This window comes from Plectropomus leopardus, chromosome 18 (assembly GCF_026936395.1).
Source record: "Plectropomus leopardus strain MGB_pleo_1.0 chromosome 18, ASM2693639v1, whole genome shotgun sequence".
In the NCBI taxonomy this organism is placed as follows: domain Eukaryota; kingdom Metazoa; phylum Chordata; class Actinopteri; order Perciformes; family Serranidae; genus Plectropomus; species Plectropomus leopardus.
The window spans coordinates 26,021,474-26,039,113 of NC_142193.1; the positions used below are offsets into that span (position 1 = coordinate 26,021,474).

The 17,640-nt window shown below is 37.3% G+C and overlaps 2 protein-coding genes and 1 long non-coding RNA gene across 5 annotated transcripts in view; 2 read left to right on the top strand and 1 right to left on the bottom strand.

Moving 5' to 3' along the window:
• Positions 1 to 2,882, top strand: part of usp7 (ubiquitin specific peptidase 7 (herpes virus-associated)) — a 37,137-nt gene extending 34,255 nt beyond the window's left edge. For all 3 annotated transcript variants that reach the window (XM_042504283.2, XM_042504281.2, XM_042504282.2), the window contains exon 31: positions 1,775 to 2,882. In XM_042504283.2, coding sequence (XP_042360217.1) covers positions 1,775 to 1,881 — 107 coding nt within the window. In that variant the 3' untranslated portion in view covers positions 1,882 to 2,882. The remainder of the gene's footprint in view (positions 1 to 1,774) is intronic.
• A 1,108-nt stretch (positions 2,883 to 3,990) lies between these two features.
• LOC121956163 (uncharacterized) lies at positions 3,991 to 17,466 on the bottom strand. Its single transcript, XM_042504286.2, has 5 exons — positions 15,437 to 17,466; positions 6,526 to 6,581; positions 6,349 to 6,426; positions 6,073 to 6,268; positions 3,991 to 4,754 (listed from the first exon to the last, which is right to left on the bottom strand). The coding sequence occupies exons 1-5, from the start codon at positions 15,619 to 15,621 to the stop codon at positions 4,616 to 4,618; spliced, it is 654 nt and encodes a 217-aa protein (XP_042360220.2). The 5' UTR covers positions 15,622 to 17,466; the 3' UTR covers positions 3,991 to 4,615.
• Positions 6,865 to 17,640, top strand: part of LOC121956166 (uncharacterized) — a 34,526-nt gene continuing 23,750 nt past the window's right edge. Inside the window, exons 1-2 of the long non-coding RNA XR_006106680.2 lie at positions 6,865 to 7,805; positions 8,865 to 8,947. This is a non-coding gene — a long non-coding RNA (uncharacterized LOC121956166). The remainder of the gene's footprint in view (positions 7,806 to 8,864; positions 8,948 to 17,640) is intronic.

Here is a 17,640-nt window from a genome sequence, read left to right on the forward strand (position 1 = left end):
AAACGTTTTAAAACAAACAAGAAAAAAATGTATGCAATTTACAGGACATTTCTTGCAAAGTTGTTCATTATGTTTTTTCCTATTTTGTCAAAAGAAATCACAACAATTTTCTCAGGTTTCAGAGAATTAAATGCTTGTGAAAAGTGTCTAAACGCAGCACGATCCAGGTGTTCAAGGGTTAAATGCACTGCATTGGCACAGCTCAAAGAAAAAAGGTTTACCTTTTGGCCACTTATTCTGCAAACTTAGTGCATCATCATCCAACACTGCAGCGTGTTGGCAAGAGCACATTTCTGGTAGATTCATAGGAATCAAAACTTCCTAATTTTGTTCATTTTTACTGCTTCATCGACAGAGAAAAGATTAGTTGGTCATCACAACTCTCACATCTGTGTCAAGCCCGCACCAGCATGGCCTCCCGGAATATTTTTTGGGAATTTTTTTCCAGAGCTTTTTGCGTCTTAAAGTCTGTCTGTACACATCCTAACAGAGAAAGCGTGTTTTTGCCTGTAACTAAGATTTATGCTTTATTCGCATTCAGTTTAAGTGCTTTAAAGGGAAAATTCACCGCCTCTTATGTGGACGTCCCATCAGTGTTGATGGGAATTGTAGTTTTTCCAAGCAATAAATTACAGTAGTGCTGTATTGACTGAGAAAGCAGAGTTCTCCCGCTCGCAGACCCGTCCCGGCAGTACCTTCATCTACCAGGATGCATTGCAAGCTCCTGACGCCCTAACAGGAGTTATAGTGTGTTCCGTTTGCTTTTGAGGATCTTTGTTTCCAGTCAGAAATTTCAACTGGATTGCCCCGAAGTCAGATTTCCGACTCAGAAAGTCTGACGAACCTCACCAACCCGAGCTTAAAATCCACGACGGTTTCTTTGTGCATCAACAGTGGTGAAGCAGCAGTAACAGTCTGTTTATTAGGTTCTCTGTCTCATTCGTGTCTCAGCGAAATTGCAAAACGTGGTACTGAAAAGTGCTTCCAGCACACCTGTCCATGCATAGCAATGCACACACAGGCGTCCACACTGAAACTCATTCCAGCACAAAGATTCAGTTGCTGGTGGCATCGGAGGGCGATCTGAGCAAAGGTGCAATCAGTCGGTGTTTGATCCCGGCAGCTCCAGTTCTGGAAGCTCCCCGCCGGCCTCTTTTGGGGTGTTTCCACCAGCAGGTCGGTCCAGTTCAGTTGAGTTCGGTACGCATTTTTTTGCATTCTCATCATAGACTGTATATAAAGATGGAAAACATGACAGTGTAGCTTTTCTGTCTCGGTCGCCCCCTGGTGTCTGACTGCTGTGTGGGTCATAAAGCCCGCCCCTCCACGTTAGTGAATGGGACATAGGCCAAACTAAAAACTCAAAGTACACGCCAAATACATTTTTCCCAAAGATGGTTTTTGTTTATTTGATCGTTTTTATGATAAGCGGGGGTAAGCAGGGGCACGCTGTTCATCTTTATTGACAGCCTATGGTCCTGTTTGGGGTGGTACAAAGGGACTTTGTTGGGGCCCTGTAGCGCGATCTTTGTGTAAAAACAGCTAAAGAGAACGCAGAGGTTATGTTATTGCATCCTGAGCATGCCCCTTGGTTCTTGGAGGCTGAAAATCCACTCTGAAACAGCCTGTAGTTCCTTGACCACATTTACTATCACCAGGGATCGGAAATTCACGTAAAAGATGGTGAATTTTCCCTTCAGATGCTCCTCAGTTTCACAAAGATAATAACTTATAATTAGAGACCTAACGATGTCCTTTTTGACTTTCCTCCCAGGTAACATGTCCCACCCGCGCCCCTGGCTAGGGTTGGATCATTTCAACAAAGCTCCAAAGAGAGGTCGCTACACCTACCTGGAGAAAGCAATCAAGATCCACAACTAAAAGCAGCCCGCCCTTCCTCTTTGTCCTCCTCCTCCTCCTCCTCCTGCTCCGCCTTCCCTACTTTAACACACCATAACCACAGACTGTAACCAACCGTGTGTGTGAGTGTGTGTGTGTGTGTTTGTGTGTGAGACTGTGTGGGCGTGCGTGCGTACGTGTGTGTGATCATCACTTTTAACACCCTGCCTGGACACCTCTACAGCTCTACACCGGCACTATGTCTTCAGCGATTCGGATCTTGCTGCAGCTGACGGATTATTCTTCAACCACAAAATAAACTGCACCAACCACCTCCTGACTGTCGATTTTGTTGTTTTTTTCTTTTTTTTTTTTCTTCTTTTTTTTTAAATCGTCTCCCTCCACTTTTTTTTTTTTCCTGGCTTCTCTACCTGTTGACTGCCTGTTTTTTTGTTGCCTGTCTGGAAGTGGGAGAAATGAAATGGGATTTTAATATAAAATAAGCGGAGAAGGGAGAGGAAGTGGACACAGTATAAATACAAGTTTATATATATATATATATATATATACATATATATATATATATATATATAAATTATGAACTTGTAGACTTAGTTTTCCTTCTCCCACCTCACACCAGATTTTTTTCCCTTCATATTTTTTGGGGGTTGTTTTAAACTAAAGAGTTGTGTGAAGAGGCGTCATGCTGCTGCTGTGTGGAGAGTTTGGAGGATGTTTGCGAGGACTAACTGACAGAAAAAGAGGCGAGCAAGGGTTGATGGTCTTTTTTTTTTTTTTTTTTTCAAGCTGCGAACTGGCGTCCATCCTGAGGCTCACTAGTTGCCCTGATGTGGTTCTTTATATTTTCTGCTCCCATCCTTTTAGTGCAACAAAACAAGTATTCCCAAGTTTACACGCAGTTCTTTCTCACTTAGTTTGGTTGGAGGAAAAATGAATTAATTTTTTGTCTCTTTCTGCAGATCTTGTATAATAAAATAAAAATCCACAGCATCTGTTTAAAAATAAATGGGGGAAAAAACGAAGGAGGAAATTTGTCTGTATTTCATCTTGCACGTTGGCACTTAATGTCAGAGGTTTCTCAGGACTGGCAAATGTACATTTCGGTTGTGGTTTGGAGTTGCTCAGTGACTTTGAAGGAACACACACACATGCACGGACATTATCCCCCCATGACTTCCTTTTTTTGTTGTTTTTCAGGGGGTTTTAATGTATTTCTCAGTCATTCCTCTGAACGCAAACACACACACACACACACACATACGAGCTTTGTCATCTTGACTGAAACTGTCGCCTCCAGGTGGTTGGGAGCAGTGACTGCGCTGTGCTTGCTAGGGAGCTGCAGACACTTCGAGCCCGCAGGTTTGAGGATTGTGTAGAGACAAAACCAGCATTGTAAGAAACACTTTAAGCCCTATGAATTTATTTTTTCTTTTTGTTTCTTTTAAAGCACAGATGGAATGCTCCCCTAATAGCGCATAGCTGGCTCTGTAAAGACAACATTTAAGAATTGTATATTTAAAAATATGAACGTGTAAAATTAAAGAGAAACACACGCCTTTGTTGTTGGGTACAGAAGGAGCCAGGTGTTCATATTTCTTGTGTGTAGGGTTTTCTTTTTTTCTTTTTTCTTTTTTGCGTTCCTGATGTACCATTGACGATTTTTTTCTGTTACATTTGGATTTCTTTTTTTGTTTTTCTTTTCAAAACTAACTGCATTGGTTTTGTCTTGTTAAAAACGTGCAGTACAAAGATGACCTGCAGAATCACACCTTAATTTGATCTTTTCCAGTTTAAAATCCTCAGTGTAGCAGCAGTGTACGACAACTATTCCTGTATATTGCCTTTTTGCTGGAAAATGTATGTTGAATAAAATTTTCTATAAAAACAAACAAAAAAAACACCACTCTGCTGCTTTTCCACACCAGTGTTTTGTCTGAAACACTGTGAAGGAGTAGTCCAACATTTTGGGAAATACACTTTTTCACATATCACTTTTTTGATGGAGAGTTGGATCAACAGCCAGCAATAAGTTAGAATACCTCACAGGGTTCCTGCAGATCCTCAAAAAGGCTTAAAGGCATTGAATTGGTATTAAATTGACTTAAATTAATAATTCAGAATGCTCAGACATGGGAAGTAAGATTTTATTTATCTTTCATTTCTGACATTTAACTACACTTAACAGTAAGAATATGACAATTTTGTTTATACATGTGTATTTTGGACTTATTGTAGGAGCTGAGCTGGAAATGACAATATTAACCAAAAAATTACACAATCTTGCCAAAATGTATGTCATATGCATGAACAGCCAAAATTACCAAAAAAAGGAAATCCCTTTTTGCCAACTGTCCACTCTAATCCCCGTTTTGTCTGTCTCTTGTTGAAGCAGTTACATCCAGCAGGTTCGGGTTTGTGGCTGTGACCTCTTTGGAAGACGGCAAAGAAAAAAAGGCTCAAAAACAGAATTACAGTAGTGTATACCTTATATATATTCTACTTTTATTGAAAAAAAGTTATAAATAGTACAAAAGAAAAGAAAAAAAGTCCAAGCAGTAGACACACAAACATTATTGTATTAGGAAAGAGGAAGATTTATTTTTAACTAGACCAAAAATAGAAAAATAAAATTTATTTCTCAGTAAAATACTTGTGACTTACATGACCAAAGAAGGATTTTAAACACTGTAAGTATGTTATATAAGACAAAAGTAACGGGATGTTATTTTCTATTTCTATGGCTCTGTTTTTGTTCTCACGGTTGTTTACAGCATTGTCTCTTTTCAATGTGCAGCACTCTCTCACAGCGGGGACACGTGTGGTACGCATCCTTGCAGCTTTTCACGCAGAAAGGAATCGGAAGCAGCAACATGGGAACAAGGCACATGAGTAGTCTGCAACACACACACACACACACACACACACACACACACACACACACACACACACACACACACACACACACACACACACACACACATTTTGCTTTGTTTTGATCATTATGCATTTGTAAGCATCTTGGTTGTAGTTCTGGCCATATTTTGCCATGACTCAAGTGGACCTTTGAGTTTTTACCTACAACACAGGTGCAGATTTAGGGAAAAACTCAAAACTCAGGCAACACATCCCCCCTTGAAATTTAGAACATGACCCCCAAAAACATGAAGGTAGAAGACTGTAATAAAACTAAATTACCAGAGCATTTCTACTATAAACGGATGCTTAAAAGGCTTACAAACGAATTCATTATAACTCAGGAAATTAAATATTTGAGATTCAGAATTTACTGGACTACGTACCCTCAGGCCCCCCAGCTCACTCTGTCCTCCCAAATGTTAAAACAAACCCTTTGACCTGCCTTTGACCTCAATAATAAGATAGTTGAATTTACATCTTTGTAACAGTTTCAACAAGGACTAAACATTATAATTTTTTTAAGTGTAGAATCTGTTGTATTGGATATTAAATCATATTGGACCTAAGAGTATGCCAGGGAGTGTATGTTAATGTTTTGACATGTGGGCAAATTGGCTAGATTTCCTTGAAAATTCAGGGAAGAAGGGAATGTGAAACTTAAGAAGGAATAACCCCCAAAATTAGCCAAAAATTTAAAATAAATAAAAAGTATAAAGTACAAAGAAAATTACTTGAAAATTAGCACAAAAGAATAAAAATAAATAAATTAAAAACCTCAAAAAACCTCAAATAAACTATCAAAAAGCTGGACAGCAAAAAAAAAAAGCAAAATCAAAACAAAAAAATAATGAAATTGAAAAATATATAAAAAATGAAAATTATAAATATTTTTCAAATAAGTTACAATTTTAAATATATAACTTTTTTAAACTGGAAATATGTTTTAGCTTTGGAGATATTTTCACGAACTTTAATTTTTATTTTACAATTTTTTTTTTTGCATTTCTTGCCAAATTGCTTATTGCTTATGTATTATTATTATTATTATTATTATTATTACTGTTAATAATAATAATGATGATAATAATGATGATGATTATGATTATGATAAGAATAATAAGAGTAATTTGTTATTATTATTATTTTATTATTGTTGTTGTTTTTATTATTATTATTTTAACCATAAATACATGTAGCCCCAGACTCATCACAGGTTTACGGTGATCTGTAGGGGCCACAAACACATAAATGTGGCCACACAAAAGGGTCAATAAGCTCCCTGAAACACACACTCACCCGAGGACGATGATGGTTGTGCACAGTATCCAGGCAAACTGTCCTGCTTTGAACGTGACGTTGGTCATGACCTGCTGCTGGCAGTGGGTGCACGTCGTCATGCCAGGATGACGCCCCAGATCCCTGTCGTCAATCACAAACGTCTCATGGCCAGTTTTGCGACCTGCTGCCTGCGTGTTTCCTCCTGCAGTGTACACTGACGGAGGGGAGACAAGAGGGAGGATCAGACAGGGTTTTTGAAGTTTCCAGGAAGTGTAACATCAGGTGTGAGTTCACCTGGCAAGGCCTTAGAGGGGGTCTGCGGAGGATGTAAGGGAGGGTCCAGTGGATTGTCGTAAACAGGCTGACTCTCATCTGGACCACAAGAAAAGGACAGAAAGAGACGAGTGAATGAGGCAGTCTGAAAATGATGATGATGATGATGATGTGTGAGCACAGTGTGTTCAGGTTTACCTGGTGCGAGGTACGTGTAGAGAGGAGGCTCTATTTGTACATCTGCACTCATTGTGCTGCAGAGAGAGACAAAGAGAGAGCACAGATAGAAAAAAATGTTACAAATGGTTCCTTCTTTTCAAAGACAGAATACACTAATAGGGATAATTGGCTTGATTTCTTTCAAATAATTGAGAAGATGGCAATGAGCAACTAAAAATCTTAAAACTTAAAAAAAAAAAAAGAGAAAAGAATGAAAGAAAATTACCGGAAATGTAGCAAAAATAAACCCCCAAAAAACAAACAAACACTAACCAAAAAAAGAAAAAAGAAAAGGAAGGGAAAGTTAAACAAACAAACAAACCAAAAATAAAGACAAACAAAACAAGGAAGTTACCTGGGGGGAAAAACTGTTTAACTATTAGAATAATTCTATAAAATAATTTAACAATATGTAATTATGATAATTTTTAATTTAGTGCTCTGGCAATTTAAAAAATGATCAGTGTCGAAATCTACTAATTCCTTGCATTTTTTAACCATGTTTTTGTAAGAAATCCAAGCAATTTGCTCAGGGTTAAAATGTTTAAATACTTGTTTACAGCAAATGCAGGGCAAAAAAAGCGATGTTGCTCCAGATTTCAAAGGGATGCACATCCTATGATCTTTCTCAGAATTGTAAGAATTGTTTATGAGACAAATATGATGCTGCTTTCTGCCATCAGATGGAGCCAAAACCTGACTTAAAACATCTGTCAGAGCTTTCAGGACCTTCTCAACCATAGGGCTTATATGCATATTTCTGGTCACCTGTGACAGATAAGAAACTAAAGAATATGAATTCATTGTAAGTAAACTTAATTCTATTATCATTCCAGAGTAAATATAGATACAAGAAAGGATGGCAGTATCACCAGTATCACCATTTTATATATGTGTGTGTGTGTGTGTGTGTGTGTGTGTATATATTTAATTTTAAAGTGTTATTTTTATTTTATTTTTTTATGTATGTATGTGTATATATATAATTCATTAATTTATTCGTTTTTTAATTACTATTTTTTTTTTCCAATATGTCGGTGAGATCATTTCACATAAGGAGTCAAACGTAATTTTCACATGTCTTTTTCTACTTATGTCATGGATCATACCTTGAAAGTCCCCCCCCCTTTTTTTTTTTAAATGTGGATTTGGTTTCTTCCAAATGGTGCAACAGGTGCGCATGCACGCGGACACTGCTCCGGTGCACACATCCACGGCAGGAAACGTAAACCGCGGCTCGCAGGTGTGTTGCTGAACAGGTTAGTAGAGCATCAGTCCTTTATTAAAGCGCGTAACAATTAAAATGTGATAAGTTACGCAACTTTATCGCAGCTGCATTTATAGTTGAGGAGAAAGCGGCTGAAGTCAGCAGCCGTTTCTGAATCCGGTGATTTAGCCTTCAGTTCTGCAGCTAGCAGTGACCTGTGATTTAGCACAGCCTCCGGTTACACATTTACTCAAGTACTGTACTTCAGTATGAATTAGAGGTACTTTTATTTTCATGCTACTTTATTTTTCTTTTACCCCACTACATTTCAGAGGGAACTTTTGCACTTTTTACTTCACTGCTTTTATCTGACAGCTTTAGTTACTCTAGAATATTTTTTTTGCCTTAAAAAAGCATGTGAGGAGTTTATATATGTTTTGTGATAATATAGACCACCAAACAGTTTGTACAAGTACAGCTGTAACTGTCAGTAAATCAACTGTTTTTGATAAACATATAAGTCAAACAGATACAAAAACAAACAACAATAGATGTACTGATGGTAATGTATGGAGAAACATAAAAGGGCACAGATTATCAGTGTGTGAAGAAAAGAATAAAGAAAAAAAATTCAAAATAAGGAAGAAGATGGGGAACATGAAGCAGAGGTTGGGGAACTAAGGTGAGTAAATGAGGTCTGTTTGGGTTTGGATCTATTTCAGGTGAGTTAAGGATCGGTTGGATTTAGTATTATAATTTCGTACCATATCCACACATTCACTCTCCCACATAGACACGTTTCCCCAGTCGCTGAAGTTTCCATTCATAACTGGGTTGTGGCATTAGCAGGATAGATTTGATATGTTGAATATATTTTATTGAACTGTTGAAGTTTTTTTTTTTTTCGCAGGGCTGCTTGTTGTTGCATTGTTTTCTGTTGTGTAAGTAGATCCGCTCAATGTGAGGATTTAATTTTTTTCCCCAGTTTTCCAGTTTACGAGTATTGTTGTCCTGGTGACAGTTAGGTACCCACATAGAGTTATTGTGATTTATAGTGAGCATGTCACAGGTTATATTTAGCAAAACACTGATTTCTATTTGACATCTCCAGGTCAAAATGCAGAGGAAAAACTCGCCATCCTTTGAAAAACTACAGAAAGTCCTGCCATGTCCTCAGTCAGGAGGCAACAAGAGGTAAGTTAACTTTTAATTTGAAGGCATACTTTGTTGATTTTGAACCAGCTTTGTGTCATAATAATGTGGGTAGTATGTGTAAACAAACTAAGGTTAAACATTTTTGTACGCCTGCTCGTGGTGGGCGATATGGCCTTCAAATGATATTAGGATATTTTAGGGTATAAAACAAAATACCGATAAATATTTTTTTTGATAATTTCAAGAACAATTGCAACAAAAAAGTGTAATAGTTTTATATGTCAACATAAACATAATGTTTTGCTTTCAAATATACATAAAAAAGTAAATAAAAATTATCATTTCTTTAGTTTGTAACCAACAGTAAACTCAGTGAGATTCAGATTCTGTATTAAATATAAATAGCACATCATAATAAAAAATGACTATAAATTAAACATCTAATAGTGCACAAGGCTTCAAAGCTTCATAGCTGCCAAATAGTATAATTACATTCATTAGGAGATGCCACAAAATGGCGATATGATATAATATGTTATGATACGATACGATATGATACAATACGATACGCAATAGTACGATATGATACACTTTATTGTCACCGCAGGGAAAATTTGTCTTGGAGTCAGTGCCACAGTCCTTTTTCTGTTTTCTGTTACGGCAGCCTAATTATATATAAAGATGCCACCTTTTTATTAGTGAAATTATGTCTATGTGCAATTTAACCCACTTGATGAGAGCCTTGCAGACAGACGGTAAGGTAGGCATGAAAATCTTTCACCTGGCTTTTACTGTTGAGATTTATAGAAGGTTAGTTCCCAAACAGTCTGATTGGTCCATAAGACATTTAAAATGTGCTCAAATTTGCATGTCGTCACACCTTCGTCATCAATAAAAAAATAATTACTGCGCCATTTCTTACTCATCGCTCTTAAATATATGTGACTATTGCTCCATTTATGGCAGGGGATGGAGGGCATTTTGGAATAGTATCCATGAATATCAATTTCACTACATTGAAAAGTGGAAACACCTGAACAAATAAAAAGCAAAAGCCAACTCACTAATGACATAAACTATACATTAAGACAAAGATGACAATATCCCGCATGAACCACCGTATTGTGAACAGACACATTATAAATACTGACAAAAAGTCACGTTTGCGTGTATGAACAAAAAATGGCGAACTTTACTGCAAACTAAAAACTATGTCCAGATCTAGGCATGATGGGAAATATAAGCTAAGTGATTGAGACCGCAGTGAAATTTTTTTGAAACGCGAAACGCTTGATGATGATGCGCAAACGCCTCGGTCCTAATCGCATCACAGTCGTGCTTAAATGATATTAAAGCACACCCTTGTGTGTAATATTGCATTTTTCACATCTGGACCACATTGGACCAGGTTCTGATCAAAGGATTTAGACTTCTTATAGTCTTTTTTGCTTGAAGTGACGCTTGCGACTATTATTATAATTAGAGATCAAAAGTATAATGGTGCCGGTACTCAACTTGATTTTTTGAGATATTTTTTACTAATTTGAGCAAAACTCATTTGTTACATTTATGTCTTGACTGTAGCGCGTTGTAGATTTGAGTATGTCAGATATCATGCAATATACATACCTAATGATATCTAAACTGCTAAAATATTAACAGATCAATAACTTCACACTGTAAAACGGGACTTTCACAAATTACCGCTTGTTTTGAGGCCCATGTTTTGAGGTCATGTGACCAGTCTGATATAATAATCCCATATAAACCGGCCTAAAAGATGCACATGACTCCACCTCTCTACATTTCTCTCTTCTTCTTTTGTCTCCCTTTTCCTTTTGTTTCTCTTTACGTCTAAACTAACACAAAAACACTAACATGACTAAAGCATCCGTTTTCCATCTACTTGCTTGACTATCGAGTAGCATCCTCTCTGTATATTCTACAGCTGAAAATCAAATCTCACAATGTTTTTGACCAAATACCTCAATATTCATACTACATCAATACTGTTGAGTAGACTACAGATGCTTTCACATAATATTCACACAGTCAGATTTTTGGTAAATAATTTTCATCCAGGAAACGACTATGTTTATGATATTATAACATATCCGAAATCTCAGAAGATATCTAGTCTCATATAATAATATTTATATAATATAATATATATTGCCTAAACTACTACATGACTTCAGATTCTCTCTCTCACACACACACACACACACACACACACACACACACACACACACACAGACAGTCAGGTTTTACTAGCACAGATGCCTTAAACATGACTCAGATTACGTGTCTCGGGTGATGCTTAGCATCAGGAAGAGGAGGGTTCAGTGAGATTGAACATCTGTGATCGACTCTCTGCCAAACTACCGGCTGTAGATAATTGCTTCATAACTTTCCTCTTTTGTGGTTTCGTAATTGCAGATGAATCTTTAATAGCCGTACCCATCAAAAACACTAATATGGCAACTATTAAGCTGCTGGACCTTCATATTCAGCTCAGCTATTTTCTGGCTCTGTTTCATGGTGATAGACAAACTGTTGTGATTGTTTTTAACATTCATACTTTAATGAATGTAAAAGTATGAATTATAGATTAAATTCTCTTTTATTCAAAGGGATCTTAAATGCACCGTGACTGCTGCTGCCGCTTTGCAGTGCTTCGCCAAATATTGTTATTTCTCACTCATTGAAATAAGAAATTCTGCCAAACAATCAATGAATAGGGCTGTACCTAACTCAGAGTTATGTCGGTCAGATTGGATTTGACTGTTCAATCTATTTGAGTATGAGAATTCAAACAGTGACGTTCACCTAATACAGTAAACAAGCCAAACTATGCAAATTAAAGATTGGAAATGTGCAACATTTTTTGCAGATGTTAGATATCAAACCAAAAGCTAGAGAATGTATCATCTTAAGTTATTGTGAGCTCTGAATTTACCACTACTAAGCAGAGGATAAAGTTATATCCGAGCCTGACTATGCGAGGCCTCTCTGCCTGCAGACAGCAGCATCTGTCTCACTCAGACCCACTCAGGGCTTAGCTCTGCAGCATAAGAGTGCACTGTATGACTGTTCCCAAGAAAATTACACACCCCACAGGGGGTCCAGCACTGAGTCCAACCAGCAAAAGAGAGTTTGCTTTCACTCGCCTCTACAGCAGCTGCTCCTCTAATCTGTCGATCTGATTGATTAAATCACAAACTGAGGAAGTCTGGGGCTTGATGGCTTATTCACCACCAAACTGCTGCAGAGTAAAAAAAAGTAAACCCTGTGAAGAGTTTGTGCTGCGTTCTGCAAAAAAATCAGAGAGGGGACACAAAATGATCAGAAAAGGACACGCAAACAAGACAGATTGCCAATCCAGTGCATGTTTCTTAGTTTGATACATTTTAAATCAGACTTGACATTCTCAAAACTACTTTTTCAATAATGCTTCGGTGCATTCATGCAAATGAGAGGGTAATTTTCTGCAGTTTCCTACATTATCAATTGCCCATATAATTCTGATAAAAGCGTATTACACTGGTCCTCTGTTGAACTGTCTTACACCCCAAATAATTCAGGCATTAGGACATTGCACAAAGTCGCAAAATTATAATAATCTGTTAAGCAACGTTTTAATACATTTGAATCAGACTTTCGTTTGTGTGAATGTGTGACTTTCGTACTTTCACTGATTAAAGAAGTAGAGGACTTGACGACATCCTTCTCCTGAATGTCAGCAAAAGTAAGGCGACAATAGTGGATTTTCGGAAGAAGTAGCAAAGGAACTACGCTCTTTTGTATCCAAAAGTTTAATATTTTATTTCTAAGGTCACAGGCTTTTGCAGGTAATAAAATGTATGGTGCTGTTGGTACAAACTGTTTTGGGAAATGCAGTTAGTATTAACTAGATGTTAAAGATTATTTAAAATGTAACAAAGCTGAGAAAAAAGGTAAACAGAACTGCACAAGCAGCGCTTCATGGGGAGTTACACTGCAGTCTTTCCACACCTCCTGACATTCTTGTTTGTCAGGCATCAGATTTAGCCACAACATAACTACCTATCTCTTATACATACCTCCTCTTGTAATGAAATGCGGAAAGAATTTTTTGGAATGTTTAATTCATTAAAATATGTAACACACACCCATGAGCGATTACAAAAACTGCTTTAGAGAACTGGTTGATTACTAATTGGTCACACAATTCACGCATTCTCCTTCATGGGTGAAAGTCAAGATTTACCTGAGAGCAACTCATCAATTCAGGACACGTCTAAAAGCAGTGTATAAAATTTGTGCTTGACAACAACTGGTTCAACCATTTTGTGTCTAACTAGTCCATACCTGGGAATATGTGCACTGCAACTACATACAGACTCCAGGGGATGTGCAAACTCAAACCTTGTGCAGACCTCAGACTTATATGTGGGTGCAGATTTTGCCAAACACGCAAATAAACAGGCTGGTGGAAAAACTGGTCTTAGTAGTGGTCTGCAGCTTGGTAGGCATTTTACCAATGTGTCACACTGTCCACTGTCCCCTCCATCTCCCAATGACAAAACCAGGTCATATCCTACATTACTTTGCAATTGTTGATATGCTACGTATAAAACATACAAAAACAAAAACATCCATGGTTTGCAGAAATGGCAGCTGGGTTGAGCAATTGATAATGTGGAAAACAGCAGACAATCGGACACGGTCATGTGCATGAACGTGCCAATGACAACTTGTTTAAAAGAACGAGAAGATGCTTTTATGATGTGCACAAGTGAATAGATGATGTGACTGTTGGACACGCAATTTTGAGAATTTTGATTCTGATCTGAGAAATGTACTAAAGTGACTACCAAAAACTGTGATGTTGCACCAGCTGCTTATTGCACAGTGGAACCGCAGCCAACAAGTGAAACTCAGCCAGTTACCTAAGACCTGTGTTTCACTCTGACAATTAGCTTTTACCGTAACTCATCAGAACAGACACACACGTTGCTGCCGAGAATCAGGCTGGAAGAAATGCACTGTGAAATATTTTAGCCGCAGGAAACGAGGGAAAAACATTTTGGAAACACGTTTAAATCAACTTTTTTCCAACTGACGTATTTCTTAATTTTCGTGTATATTCCGTCATCACTTTCTAGGTGAATACTGTCAGCTTGATATCAGGTTTTTTTTTTTTTTCTTGAGATGAGCTCACTTGACAGATTTCAGATGCATTTGTGCAAGGCAGCATTGACACACAGAGAAGCATGCAGCGCGGTCGCATTCCTGCACCAACTTGTGGCATTTTCGGAAAGTTATGACATTTTGGCCGGTCCTTCACCTTCGGGCAGATTTTCAGAGGCCTGTCTGAGGGAGAAGTTTGAAGGTTCAGGTTACGATTAGGCTTAAGGTTAAGGGCAAGGGAACTGATTATGTCAATAAATGTGCAAATGTGTGTGTGTGGGTGTGTGTGTGTGTGAGAGAGAGAGAGAGACAGAGAGAGAGGTGGTTAATAACACATTACATGGGAAAGTGGGGAAAATTTTCTAAATGTAGCATATTGATATATATATATATATATCTTTTTGGTGGGCGTTTTTAAGCTGCCTAAAAACTAATTAAGGCAGTTCTCCACAATGCTGATTGATTTCATCCACCTGACACGAGGATTTTCTTCCCAGAAATTGTTGTAAATAAACATTTTGATTTGGTCTATAAAAGAGTGCTTAAAATTAACACACAGTCCAGTTAATGCAAGAGCATGCCACGTTACATTCACAATCACCGTCACAAAGTTTTCACTGCAAAAATGAACACGTCAAATTATAAATGGTCGTCAGAAGATGACGGAACGAAGCCTGGATACTTCGCTGCAAATTTTAGTCATATGACATCAGCTGATGTGTCAGAGGTCCAGTTTGTAAGATTTAGGGCAATATATTGGAAAAAATGGATATATCATATAATAAGTGCTGTCTTAAGTGTATAATCATCTTAAAATAAAAATGCAGTTACTGCCTGCAGCAGGAATGACAAAACACACATGCACTCAGAGCCTAACAGGTCGTCTTAGTAGTTTCACTTTAAACCGAATACCAGAGTCCCACAGAGCCAGAGCTGCATGCACCCTGGGCTACACCCTTGGCTGTACATACTGTTCAAAACTTCAAGCATCAGTAAGAAAAGTAACAAAAGTGACTGGGAATAATTATCAAAATCAGAATTACCTACTGCTTGTAAATATTCCTGCAGGCTGAGCCAGAGCTAATAAAATAAATTTAAGACTCAATTTAATTTAAGTCTTGAAGCTAAACATTAATATTATGTCCTTGAGAAACTATATACACTGCTCTTGACAGCATTTTTTGTCTTTTATCTTGATTTTTTTTTTTTAATAACTCCTGATCCTTTCCAACCTGAGCATTTTATGTATTGATTATGTATCCAGACCTTAAACCTGTAAATATTGACTCCTGTTACGTGTTCAGCTTTAAATCCTGTCTTACAAAGTCAAGAAACACAGACTATGTGCAGTCTTACCTTGGTGGGGTGCTGCAGCCAGTTTGCAGAGATGTGTGTAAACTGCGGCTGATGTTAGAGTGCAGAGAGATGACTGTGACGTCCACCTGTCTCACCTGTACCTCTGCAAGTCTCCTCATGGACACGCCCACAGTCCCACCCATCTGCGGACTGCGCAGCACTTCCTTTTCTGCATGCTGGTACATTTTTTTGCACCAGTTTGTGCTCTCTCTGCATCAATTTATGTCGGAAATGTTTGTTTAACCAAAGAAAAACATTGTTTTCATTCTTGTAAGCATCATTGTAACTGATAATGATATTAATTCTGTAATACTGTTAAACCGCAATATTTTCTGATCTGGTTATCACACCATGAAAATCTCACACCTTTCCAACCATATGAGCATGTGGCACTTATTCACTTCTGTAACACATGAATTAATTTCAATTATAATTTTTATTTTAAACCCGTGGACATTAATAGCTCATATTAGGACTTCACAGTTATTTTGATTAATAATGAGATAACAATTTTTTATCATATTTAATTGATTTTAATATTTTCACGGCACTTTCACAATGAATAGATCACTTTTTTTTGCTTCCACGGTGTGCTACAATTCTTATTAACAAATCTTACAAATCTTAACATGAAAGACTTAAAATAAGGTTTTACTTTATCAGGGCATCTCCTAGAAGCAAATAAATTGAAATTCTGCCCAAAACGTAACCAAAAAATAAACATGCCACCACAAATTAAGACAATGTTTATGAGCAGAACACACATGTTAAAAACATTAATTTCGCAGTTGATCATCTTCATTTAATTGTGAGAAGACAAGATTGTCGAATACTGTCGTGATTAATATTTGATTAATTGTGCAGCCGTAGCTCGTGTTTCAACAAGAACACTACTCATTTTCAGAACTCTGCACATTTAAAGCATTGCCCACATATCTTTGAGATTATAGGAATAAAGTTGTAATTTAATGAAAACAAAGTCATAATATAACAAAGTTTTTTTAAAAAACAAAAACAATAACACACATCTTTATGTCGGTTTGATGCATAATATTATTCAGATATTCCTTAAAAACTTAAGGTTTCCTGAGAAAAAAATTCACCTTAGCAGTGTGTGGTATTTGGTGGCATCTAGTGGTGAAGTTGCAGATTGCAACCAAGTACAATTATTTTTTTCTTGGGCCTTCCTGAGAGCCTGGGGAAAAATATGTGACCCTCCCTCTACCATAAAACCTATATTCACATCAAGCGTAGGATTTAGGCCAATGCAATGAGCAAACAGCAAAAATGGAGTGAGAGTTATTTCCAAAACAAATTTATCTCCGAAGCAAATAAATCCTCACTTACAAATCACATCATCACATAATCTGTCTTTGCAGAATATGGGTGCATGACAGCCTCCTGTCCGCCCACACAATATCAACAAATTTAGTGTGCACACAGCCAGCATTAATGACGTGCAAAAAATGACTGTTTTCCCATATAAATACAACAGTGGCAGCAGTGGCGGCACTACCAGTATCTCTGCACAGTGACAGTTATCAGATTTAAAAACTTACACTTACACACTCTTAAGTCCTGATTCCTGATTTTGAAAAAAAGCGTTGGTTTTTCACTGTTGTCATGCATGCAGGAGCGCAGAATTTAGTGTCTTTTTAAAGGATCGGGTTCGTGTAAACAATACATGTTTGGCAAAAATTTAAGTTTGATGTATAAAATGATTTTGATGAGATATCACTTTAAAGGGATAGTTCACCCAATAATGAAAATTCAGTCTTTATCTACTCGTCCTCATGCCAGTGGAAAGTTGGGAAAGTGTTACAGTCCACAAAACACTGCTGGAGGGTCACAGGGGAAAAGGCGCACTCATCTCCCAAACAATTGAAGCAAATCGTGGCCAGTATTCAAACGTTTCAATTATGTTCAAATTAGTGCAAAGCCTTTTTCCCATGAAATAGTAACACGATAGTGTTTTGTGAACTACAAAATTTCACCTGATTGAGGGTGAGTAATGACTGAATTTTCTTTTTTAGAAGAACTATCTCTTTATGCTTAGATTTGCATTTTGTCACGTATAATTTGGTTGTGGACCGTTGGAAATTTGAAAATCTGATAATAATGAATGTTTTTACTGCATATGACTAATAAATGGTGGTAATTGGCATATGTATATTTTTAAAGAAACATGTAATTAAAACCTGACA

Coding starts and splice junctions, on each gene's coding strand:
- LOC121956163 (XM_042504286.2), bottom strand. CDS start 15,621: ATGTACCAGCATGCAGAAAAGGAAGTGCTGCGCAGTCCGCAGATGGGT. Junction 6,582..15,436: donor GGCTGCAGCACCCCACCAAG/GTAAGACTGCAC, acceptor CTCTCTCTGCAG/CACAATGAGTGCAGATGTAC. Junction 6,269..6,348: donor CCCCTCTAAGGCCTTGCCAG/GTGAACTCACAC, acceptor CCCCTCCGTCAG/TGTACACTGCAGGAGGAAAC.